This window comes from Dermacentor variabilis, chromosome 5, assembly GCF_050947875.1.
Source record: "Dermacentor variabilis isolate Ectoservices chromosome 5, ASM5094787v1, whole genome shotgun sequence".
Lineage (NCBI taxonomy): Eukaryota > Metazoa > Arthropoda > Arachnida > Ixodida > Ixodidae > Dermacentor > Dermacentor variabilis.
Window position 1 is genome coordinate 25,790,112 of NC_134572.1, and position 12,121 is coordinate 25,802,232.

At 45.6% G+C, this 12,121-nt stretch overlaps 1 protein-coding gene across 1 annotated transcript in view; it reads left to right on the forward strand.

Moving 5' to 3' along the window:
- LOC142582365 (uncharacterized) overlaps window positions 1-12,121 on the forward strand; it is a 104,685-nt gene that overhangs the window by 78,317 nt on the left and 14,247 nt on the right. The window contains exons 2-3 of the mRNA XM_075692009.1: window positions 3,021-3,226; window positions 3,673-3,808. Coding sequence (XP_075548124.1) covers window positions 3,021-3,226; window positions 3,673-3,808 — 342 coding nt within the window. The remainder of the gene's footprint in view (window positions 1-3,020; window positions 3,227-3,672; window positions 3,809-12,121) is intronic.

The window sequence follows — 12,121 nt, forward strand, 5'->3', positions numbered from 1 at the left end:
CATTTCAGCAGATTGGGATGGATTTGTTGGGAACTTTTCGCGCGTCAACATCCGGAAATAAGTGGATCGTAGTGGAGACGGACTACCTCACCCGCTTCGCTGAAACTAAAGCTCTACCGAAAGGCAGCGCAGCCGAAGTGGCGAAATTTTTCGTCGAGAACATTATGTTGCGACATGGTGCCCCAGAAGTCCTCATCACTGACAGAGGAACAGCGTTTACAGCAGAGCTCACCCAAGCCATTCTGCAGTACAGCCACACAAGCCACAGGAGGACAACTGCCCACCATCCGCAGACGAATGGTCTCATGGAGCGCCTGAACAAGACCCTCGCCGACATGCTAGCAATGTACGTCGACGTCGAGCACAATATGTGGGACGCGGTCCTGGCGTACGTAACCTTTGCTTACAACACGGCGGTGCAAGAAACAACCCAGATCATGCCGTTTAAGCTGGTTTACGGCAGGAACCCGACGACGACGCTTGACGCCATGCTGCCGCACGTCACCGACAAAGAGAATGTTGGCGTCGCGACCTATCTCCAGCGCGCCGAAGAAGCGCGACAGCTCGCCCGTTTACGGATCAAGAACCAGCAGCGTACCGACAGCCGACACTACAACCTCCGACGACGCTTCGTCGAGTACCAGCCCGGTGACCGTGTTTGGGTTTGGACCCCTATACGCCGACGAGGACTGAGCGAGAAGCTCTTGCGTCGCTATTTCGGACCGTACAAGATTATCCGACGTATTGGTGCACTGGACTATGAGGTCGTGCCAGACGGCATTTCGCTATCACAGCGGCGCCGCTCACGACCGGAACTAGTCCACGTTGTCCGACTCAAGCCGTACTACCAGCGTTAATGAACTTTGGGACTTCGCGTAACTGACCTCTGGACTTTGTTTCTTTTCGTTGTTTTGTCACTTTTGTTTAGTAAGTGTCCTTTTGTGTTTCGCTCTCTTATATTTGTAGCATCGGGACGATGCTTGTTAAGAGGAGGGTAATGCTCCAGAGTAACCGCTGTGACCTGCGTGTCTTCCACAAAGTTCTACACTATTTGCGTCGCTCATACATGCAATCAGATTACACAAGTTGCGGGGAAAGACAGCGGATGGATCCATCGATGACATTCCAGAAACGTCTTTTACATGCAGGCGCGTCCTGCGCTGTGCGATAACATTTGTTAGGTGGTGAGAAGTGGTCGCCCGATAAAGATAAGGATGTACACGTGTCAATATCGTTATAGATGGTTCTTTCTTCGCCAGCAGTGCTGCGTAAGACACGGTTTGCAGCGTGGTCCAGCGTTCCATAGAAGCATCGCCTCTCTTGCCATATTCGTTTTATACCAATGTCGGAAAGCTTCCCATAGGATTAAAGCTTAGCACTCACTGCTCGCGGAATTTTAGCATTCGATGAAAGCTCCGTTATGCCACGTCGAAGCTAGGCAACGCTGGCAACTTCACAGCGCCATGAACTATACATTGCTGAAGTTACTGCATTTCTTCCAACTGCAAGCAATGCAATAGCTTAGACGCGAACGCAGTAATCCACTTGCTTGCTCACCCCGACATTTTTCCTTCGTTCACAATGTGCCGTGCCAAGGCGTGGTGCTCTTGTATTCAACGGGGCGAGAAGCTTTCGGAACGAAGCGTCAAAAAATCCTAGACAGCGTGCGCTATTGACCGCAAGCTGCACGCTGCGGTTGGTGTCTCAGTACTTCAAAGCGGATGTTTCTTCACTCCGGAGAAGGCCACACGCTTCCATAGATGGCATGGTGACGCGCAAGAATAAGCAGCACATAAGTCTGAGCCTGTGGGGTGAGTGTTCCCTGCTGACTCGTGAGCGATGCCCGAGTGATACGAGGGACAGACGTGGCTGCATACGATACGACTCAAAGGTGGGGGAGCGACGAGGATAGATGTGCAGACGCTACAATGCCCGACGCTCCCAGGATGGTAACGCGGGAAAGCTGGTGAGCTCTGCCACTGCCTGGCAGTTTAATGTGGCCATGTTATTCATATTATCTTGGTGGGATGTGATAAGTGCGCAGTGACGGCCATGGCGGGTCGTTAGTTGTCAGATCGGTGACGTCTGTCCGCTTCCATGAAGTCAATCAAAATTAGAGAAAGGAGTGCTCTCCTCGGAGACAAAGAGACCGCGGCGCCCTCCTTGTCAGAGCCGGGAGGCTTTTCGCTGCAAATGAGGCGCTTCCGCTTTCTGTGTAACTTTTTCACAGCCCTTGCTCGAGGTCGCCACGTGCCACGACAAGCCGAAGTAGCCACAGCTGGACCAGAGGCGCTGAACGCACAACTTGAAATTAACGCTCTTAAATTATCACTTCTGTACATATACAATTACAATAAATAGGTTTGCCCCAAATATAGAGGGTCGTACATATGTGTGTCTGAAGTTTCATGTATAAGTGTTGAGTCGATCGATGAAATCGAAATTGTGTTGGCTGTTCGAAAGAGCGTTTTAAGGTCTCTGAAAGTATGAAAATTCACTGCGGCGCCCTCAAGACACTCAAAAAGTTAGCATTGCTCCAGCATACTTCTATAAACGGCTAGTTTATCCCTTAGCTGAAAAGGCTGATACAAAAGCATCAGCCTTTTCCTTTCCACAATACCAATGTAAGAGGGAATCCACTGAAACTGTACTGTGGAGGCGGCTTTGTTGCAGAGTTCTTTAAGGAGGGCTGGTGGTTTGCGCGGGAACTTGATAGACCGCAGACTAGGGTAGGATGGTCGCAACACAGCCTTTGAGCGCATTCCGTGATCGTTTAGATTACATGGGTCAAGTGCTGGGCGTTTCCGCGCCTTGCTGATTTTCCAGCCAGTCACGTAATCGCTATGCTGTAAGAATGCGCTCATAACTTGAATATTCTGATGGAGTTTAATTACCCACTCTATTTAATGAAGATTTTCACGAAACCTTCCTTTCGCATGAATCCGAAAGTGTGCGTCGGATCTGGTTAACCCTTTACTACGCGTGCACTAAATCTCTAATTGCTCCTACCTTTCTCGCAGGCATATCGTGTCTTCGGCTACTGGAGATGTCGGCGCCATCTGCGGCGATCCACGGCCGCGGCATGTGGCTCAACTGTAGCTTCGACCTCGAGTCCGACGAGCTGTACTCGGTCAAGTGGTACAAGAACGACACCGAGTTCTACCGGTATATCCCCCGGGACAGACCGCCCGCGCAGAACTACGACCTGCCCGGTGTGGTGGTCGACGTGAGTTAACGCCGCGTGACGTTACTCCTCTCCTTGCGCGCTTGAGCATTTCCTTCCAGATGAGTGCAACACAGATACAGGAGTAATGTCATTTCACGTATTCTAGTGCTCAGCTGTACGAAGTTTTAGTATCATCGATCATTTATGGGCGCACAAGCATTCGTGCATCTACGACGTGTAGAATTTTGACCTCCTGTCGTAATTTCGAAGAGCTCGCCAGACCGACAGCCAAGCTGTCATTTTCAGCTTTTTTTATCAAAGTAATATCTCGCTCTGAATATTTCGTGGTGCATTAAATGCTTACCTGTATTCAGTGCAATGAAGTCAATAATTCTTTTTCGCACAGCGTCGTCATGAAAGCATCTCCGTGACGCTTTTTTCTAGCACCAGTACGTGCCGAATAAAGAAGAAAAAGAAACGAAGAAGCTCACTTTTCCCTTCCACAGATGTCCCGGTCTCGTGAGGGTCACGTGTTCATCTCATCAGTGAACTTGTCCACAGAGGGGAACTACCGCTGTGAGGCGTCGGCAGAGGCGCCTTCCTTCCAGACTGTAGTCCAAGAGAAGGAAGTCAAGGTCTTCGGTGAGTGCGAAGGCCTGGCCTCGGGTATTTTTTTTTATGAACAGTGAGACAGAAAGTAATAATTAGCGTTCTCTTGAAATTCTCTGTGAAACAGGCACTGCAATATGTGACATTTAACAGTAACGTTTGCTAACTAGGTGGGAAGTCTGCAATTGAGTATTGCGTTGTGCCGAGTCGGAGCTAGAAAATCAGACCAATGCCTCTTTTTTTAATGAACGCGTAGATTGCGCAGACATTCAAGTTTTTAGAGGCTAAAACATCTGTTAAACCCAGTCCGGCCACGGTGAACGATGGTACGAACAATCATTTCAAAAGCGTGTGACGCACCTTCTAAAGTTCTGTGTGTGCTCATAGTCGCATAGGTATGCAAATTTATGAGCTAGAACTAAGAACTGGTTACTTCTATTTCTCGTCTGAGTATAAACTGACAAGGCGATAATGGAAGCAGTCCACTCATGAAAGTTGAAAAGTCATTTATGGAGGAGAGTGATACAAGCTTTAATGATATGCTTGAGGTGTTAGCCTGGCTGATCGCCTGACATGCTGCTCTAGCTCCTGAGTGACGGTTATGATATGCACAGTGATAAACACCTAAACAGCACATACAGTCACATCCACACACGCACACACGAGGCGTATAAAGAGAGGATTGTGGTGATCTATATACGAAACATTCCCACTTTTTAAACCTGTAATGTAAACAGGCAAATAATTGACTGTTTGCTTCAAGGTAATCCTTGTCATTCCTTCCCTTTCTTTCATTTCCCTCACTTTCTTTTCACTTGAGTGCTAAGTCACCTGATGGAAAACAGTGATTCGGCGATAATTGTCGGCTTCAGTTTGTTTTTAAATAACAAGTCAGAATAACTAATGTTCTGTCTACTTTTTTTTCAATGTCGCCACTGCTTCGTAAGGCTTTGGCGTATTTGAACTGTTGGCGTCATCCATATTTCTTTGCCAGTCATTTCATAATGATGACGTTTACTTGTGCATATACAAAGCAAAAGGAATTCCTTTATGTAGCACTGCGTGAGCTTATGGCCATAGAATATACCAATGTCAAAAGAGAAATAGAAGCCAGAGTTATCACTTTGTGGGAAGCAAACTAACTGCCCGCGTCATGGTCTTTGCACAAAGAATGTTTGAATTAGTATTTCCCCTTGACGAGCATGAACATGTGTGATTACGCTGCGTGTTCAGCAAATAAGTACCTGAGTCACTAATGGGGAGATTTCCGGGTACCAGGAGACGATGGCGCGTTTATCCTTTTTGTGGAGTAAGCTCGTATCAGTTTCTTTTACATACATGCAGCGGTGGCTTTGCGTTTGTCAAACGACTGTTCTGTTGACTGCATGCATAGGCACACTTGAAGGGCACAGCGCCCGACACCCTGCTGACACCCTGCTGCACTTCTAGCTGTCTATGGCTTTAGAGATAGGAGACAATGCTGCAGACTGTATTGAACTTTTGGATTACAGGCGTGCTACGGGAGCCCAGTGACCTAAAGGCTCGAGGACAACTCTATAATCTCCCTGTTGTAATGTTTTTTAAAATATTTTGAGCATACTTTGTAGCATGTTACCCCGAATCAATATATGCACTGGAAAGTGTTCTCTTCCTACATCAATTTTGCTTTGAATATCCGATTTTCTATTTACCTTCAGAGCATTTTCGAGCTTTTCGCTTTAGTTGTTTGCTTGCCTTGCTCAGAGAGGAAAAAAAAATGAGGATCATCTGCTACCAGTGATATGACTCGGCGTAGCGCCCCTTTTGAAGTCATACGTCCGGAATAGGGCAGGCAACACCGCTTCCATTTGAGTAAATATGCGGCTTAGGTTCGAAATTGTGTTCTTTAGGGCGCCACAACAATATAGACTTTGTGGAAATATAAAGAAATACCAGGCTTTATCTGGACTGTGTTTGTCTATATTGTTGCTTCTTACACTACTCTAGAAGTATTTTGCTTGCGTTAGTCTATTTGTTTCGAATTATGTTTTTTTTTTGCATTCTCTTAGAGCGTACTCTAAAAGCTCAAATTTAGGCCGCCTGAGCATGATGTTCAGCCCGGAAGAAAACCTGTTGGAGAGAAATACAAAACACGTTCGGCACACCTTGTTGTTAAAGACGTTCTTTTGAAGTCAGGGATTGCGTACCACCAGAGTAGATTACACTTTTTTTGTACCACTATTCCACTAATGGTACGGAAACATAGCCCTGAAGCTCTTGAAACTGTTACCGAGCACACTTTTTATTCCACCTCTTTCTTTCTGACCGAATGCTGTGTTTGCTTCTTTCATATTTATATTCCAACTCTATTGCTCAATCTCAGTTCAAACTAACGAAGTGTTTAAATATTGAGGAAAATAGATGAGTGTCTCAATATGAATAAGATGATGGTGACACTTCGCGTGCCTCAGCGAGACGTCAAACACCACGACGGTGTTTGTCCCGAATATACTCTCTAATTTTCAACCCCATATTATTGTTCCTGGTCGTCGTCCGTAGTTTTGTCAGTTTCGCGTCGCAGTTTTACTCTTTTTCTAAATATTCCAGGGACCCCTTTTATGTAATTTCCTTGACAAGCAACCGTTGAGGTAACGAAAGTGAAGCAAAATTAAAAAAAAAGACATTATCAAAATCAGCAGGTAACGAAGCAGCATTGCTGCTAGTGCAAACCATATGCTTTCTTTTACCTGCCCTGGCGTTTCGTGTAGAGCGCGCTGGACCAACGCATGTCAGACCGCTTCACGAAGTCTGCTGCCAAGCGGACACGCATGGTGTCAATTTATTTACAAAACTCGCTCCTGAAAATACTGGCTCCATATTCGACCAGAAATAAAGGTTTACCAGCTTCCCTTGCTTGTCAAGTTTGTCAAACCGTTTTGCATTCAATGTACTTGCAGATGCACGTACCTGTTCTAATCGTGTGGCATATGGCACAGTGACATCTTTTAAGTGCTCCCAACTTTTTATTTAGTGGCTTCATCATTTTTGGCTCGGAAACTAACGCCTAAGCCACGGAATGTTCAAACATTGAAAGCTTGTAATATACCAGAAAATCCTAACACTACGTATTTCTCCCTCACGCGTTTCCCGCTCACTATAAGTGCATGTTCCATGCAGAGTTACCAAGCAACCACTTGTATGCCGATGCCGGCACCGGTCTCTCCCGTATAGTATCAGCCTAGGTTCGCCGCATGGCTATGTGCCACCGCATCTGTTGGGACCGCTGATGCGAGTCGCGCTATGCGATCTGAGAGACACCGCGGTTGGACGAGGAAGTCAATGGACGCGCTACAGCTGTGGCCTACTTGCTCGCGCTTCGGTGCCACGAATTCTCACACGGGTGCCGAACGTGGGGTCTGGATTACTTTGAGAAGGACCACGAACAATGGCAAAGTTGTGCCAGCAGGCTCCGGCCATGCCCGGAACAGTATGTTCTAAAGCTCTCGAACGTTCCAAACGTTATCATTTTGCTGGGAGGTTGTAGTTTAGAGAACTTCACGACAGTTGCAAAATTATAATGCTCAGAGTATGTAACATTTCGTGCAACTAGTCAGCGCTTGCATTTATGAAAATATTTTCGCGTTCAAAATGCTTTACGAAGATAGCATTGCACAGGCCTGCTAATAGTTCGGCGAAGATGTTGTTCCGTTATCTTATCGTGCTGTAGTGTCACTAAACTTTTTTTTCGTGGCTAGCTTTTTCTCTTCCTTTGTCAACCTCCATCTTCGGTAGTTGGACGCGGTTTCTACTCTAGCTGCAGTTCTAATCTATGCTCCGTTCAGTCTCCATCAAGCTCCTTAAGGGCCACGGTCCCCAAATCTCTCACGATCCATCATAATCGCAGGAATGGGTCGGTGGATAAAAAGGCGAGCACCTGTTTCTCATCATCAAAATAAATGACATAAGGCAATCAAACTAGCATGAAAAATGTGCCACTACATTTTCAATAGCTGCGAGAGAAATTCGAAGTAGACTTATAAAAATGCAAATATGTGTCTTTTTTTTCGAGCATGATATCGCTTTCAGAAAAGCAGGGAGCCGGGAAAAAGCGACTAAGGCGCTCAGAAAATTTGAGCAGTCAAACAAAAAATAAATAAATTTCGTGATACATGTATACTTAGAAGTTTGGGTTCTGCCTGTGCCCTTAAACGTTGATTTTCTGAATCGAAGCAGTTATGCGTCATACATTTTTACTATTTGCAAGCCCCTTGAAATTTGCGTAAGCAGTGTCCTGGTAAGCATACAGTGATAGTGCCGCGGCGCCATAGTTTTTAGACTGATTGTATATGCCGTTTATTTTTTTCGCTTTGCATTCAGAAAATATTTTTGAAGTGTGGCTTATGACAGATAGCGCGTTGCACTTACATGAAGCTGAGTACTTGAAAAGATTGCCTCTATTTGCGCGACAAATCCAATATGTAATAAAGTAATTCGCGAGAACATACTGCATAACTGCTTTAATGCTGTATTTCAGGTCACGTGCTGCAGTTCGCAAATTGAAGTGAAATTGTGTACACTTAGCCGAAATTCTCACACTATAAGCCTCGCCTCAACGTCTGCCCCCCCTCCCCCAAATTTATAGGGGAAATATCGGCGTTCCACATTTTCCCCTAAGGCCTCCCTCCCGTGCTGCGTAATTTTCTGCGCATTTGGAATGAAAGAATTCCGCTTTGAGATGTCATCGAGTGCAGCCTTCTGTGAACTCGCTCAGATGTCGACTATCAAGAAGAAAATCAAATGCCCCAAGATCGCGATAAGAACCTCACCGCTTGCTTGAACTTCAATGCACCTACTGCAGCATTGCAAAGAAAATTCATTTTCTATTTATTTACGTCTTCATATTTTTCTTTGGTTTTGTGGGACATCCTGATGGCACGTCAACAATATGAAGAAAGCGAGTAGTTCGTTTTTTGTTCTATCTTTTAAAACATACACTAAGCACAGTACACGCTCCCAACAACTGCTTTTTGTTTTGAGATGTCTGAGGTGGTATACAATACGGCACCTGCTCGGGGAGCATCCGGACTCGTTTTCTTCGCAGCCTTGTGCTTGCTAGCGTCAACCGGGCGTGAAATGAGCTCGCGCTTCGTGTTTACCTTGCTGCTTACGCTTCCAGCTAAAGCCTTCGTAAAGTGTGTGAAAGAGAGAACGCTCCGCGCACCGATGGGAGTTTTATTTTTAATTCGTCCGTACTCTTTCGGTGCTAACAAACGAGCTTGGTCCCGACACCACACGCAACGAGAGGCTCGGACTGCGCCGGCCCATGAGATGCACAGGCAGCGCTTCACTGACAATACGCGTGCCAGCAGTTGCACGTTTGTGTACCTCTCAACGCAGATTGCAGGCAAAGTGGAATCCTGTACCCCGTTTTGTTTCCTGTATGATTCTCGCAGTTCTTATTTACTCTAACTGCTGTACTGTTTATCAAAAATAAGGGACTTTTCCATGTTTTTAACCGCGATTTCTTTTTCGTGTTTCTTTATCCAATTTCTGTGGAATGCCTCGTATCTTCTTGCCGATTTAACCTGTATTCGTTTTGTTGTTTGGCCTATTTTCGGATAATGTTATGCTTGAAGATTATCGTGGGAGTTGTCGAAGAACAAATTGCTCCGTATTTTCTCCGGAATGTTTTCTCCATAAAATCAGCTTCGAATGCATTGCAAAACACGTGTCTAGTTGTGGTAAACAGCCACTATGTGCACTCTTGAAATTGCTCAGTGTGCATATCAGCGCTTTCGCATGCACGGGTTGGTGTGTTGTGTCGCTTTATTTTATTTTTATTATGTTAACGGGGAATCTGGCGGGAGGTTCTTGTTTGTCATCTTTTATTACGTTGAAATAGTCAACATCAAATGCGGTCTACGAGAAATGACAAGCACAAGCGCCTGTGCTGTAGTTTCTCGTAGTACACATTTCGCGTGCGCCGTTTTAACATGAATAAATACTGATTCGTCAGTACTACAAGCCGAGTACTGATGCTCTAAGGGATGGAGGCAATTCATGCTCGTTTGGAGTAGAGTGTAAGTCCCGTGCATAACCTAACCTCTCCAGTTGCAATAAACAGTCTCTCTCTCTCCCTGTTTATGTCTCTGTAACGCCGTACTTCACATCTTCATTTCGTAATTTCTTACACCACAAACATGTAGAAGGGAGGATGCGCTTGATGGTGTATCTTTGAGCCTAGAAGTACCGTTAGTGATGATAGTGCAGCTGAGACGTACATTAAACGATAATTTCACCATTGCGGTTAGTTCAGCCACCTAGCTTCTGTCAGCAGTACGAGCAAACAGAAAAGCTAATGCGGTCATTGCACTTCCCGTCTGGGGCCGTCCATTTGTAACAAGATTTTGGGAGTACTTTAGAAACGCGCATACAGGGAACATTCGAAAGCTTGGTGTGTTCTTATCACCCTGCAATCGTTGTGAACGCTAGGTTCTCTGGACGATGACTTTGCACAGTGCCTATCTGTCTGCCCCCACATTTCCTGACGCCGAGTCATTTATCATCCGCTTCAGTTTTCGCAGCCGCCGCGGACTGACTCAGAGAGTCGTTGTGGTTAGCGGTGCGGTCATTTGAATATGTCCATTTTTCCGGCCTCTCCACAAATTTGCTTCATTTCGCTGCACGAATCATTACCACGGAGCACCACACATATAGCAAGACACCGAAGAGAGAAGCGCAGGTCAAGCGCGCACATACAAACAAGAAAAGAAAAAACAGTAGCACAAGTTCATTCAAAGCTGGAGTTCAGTTCTGGTGCGGGCACGCGAATTCTTGCTGGCGGAGATTGCCCGGAACTTCGCCGCTATGACCGCTCGGCTTTTTCGAATTCATTTTTGTTTACTATAACTGAACGCTTTGCCGGGAGTGATTCCTTTGGCGTTATTTGATTATTCGGGGGATGGGGGAGGGGGGGTTCCGCAGAAAAGCACTGCTGCGGAAAAACCACCAAAGTCGAAAGGCGTCCTCGTATTTTCCGAGAAAAATGAAAGAAAATTCGCTTTTGGATGAATACCGGAAGTATAGCGGCCGAATATGAAAAAAGTACGCAAATCTTCAGCTTCACTCTTCAGTCCTTTTCCTTGCACACCCTTTCCCACATTTCTTTCATCAATGCCGCAGAAGACCTCTCGACCCAGAAAAGTTGTCTTTCTTTTTCTTTTCTTCCTTAGCACAAGGGCGACGTTCAAAGCTGCCGCCCTGGTCCTCTTCCGTCCTAATAACTGCTGATTTTTGCATGTCACTTTGGCGCGCAGTACGTCGGTTGTCTCCGCCCTCTCTCTCTCTCTTATAACGGAATTCACGGTTGTACTACATCTCCTGGATAAAGGAATTTGCATCTGAACGCAAGACCACGCTGCTACGACAAAGTTCGGCACCCATGGAAACGAAAAAAAAAATAAAGCGAAATTCCAGTGCACTCGTATATGTGCTCTTCTAGCACTCTTCCGGGCTAAGTCGCTCGAACGAGTTTTCTTGGAGGGGTACTTTGCTTAATCGCGATCGCGAAACTTAATGTAGCGTGTGGAAATTGAGTTTTGAGCCGCTGCGCTTTGCATGCACTTTGATCATTCTTCCTTGTTTTGTTCCTCAATGGTGTGAAGTTTGCTTTCGGCGACTCACTTCTTCGCTGCCTTTTATTTTCATGTTCGAGTGCATCATGCCCACGTGACACACGAAGCTTGTGTCTTCATGAATTATGCTCCTACCGTCGTCCATTCAGTCCACAATAAATGCACTAACATTTCGGAGCGAACTTTCTTACCCATCGCTAATATTTAAACTAGGAGTAGAAATAAAATTTTTTATACAAAATTAAACAGTTGTGAAAGCTGCATACCTATGGCTTCTCATGGTAGCCCAGAATAGAGATTAATGCTTGAATCTGTATATTATACTAGGAATAAAATGTTAAAGTATTGGAAGAATCCGTTCAAACCTGAGTGCTGGGTAGGACGATCACGCCATGTGAAATTTATTGTTGATGGAGGCTGACACGCTACCAAATAGTGAACCGAGCTTCACGCTAGTCGAAGCTTTCTATGTACACATTCAACTTTGCTTTCACATGGACACATCATAAGTTACAGAAAATCGCTTTCGGGTGTTCTACTGCTGGTGAGGCATATTGAAATACCAACAGATTACCGAAGGCTTCCGCGAGAGACTGCCAATAGCTCGGATATCGTTATAATACTGGTCTTGTGGAGAACAGAACTGGCAGCAACAATGGCGCTTACGTATTCTAGAATTAGAAAGGAACGCGAACATTGCTGCAACTTTTGAGCTTAATAGTCTGTCCTCAGT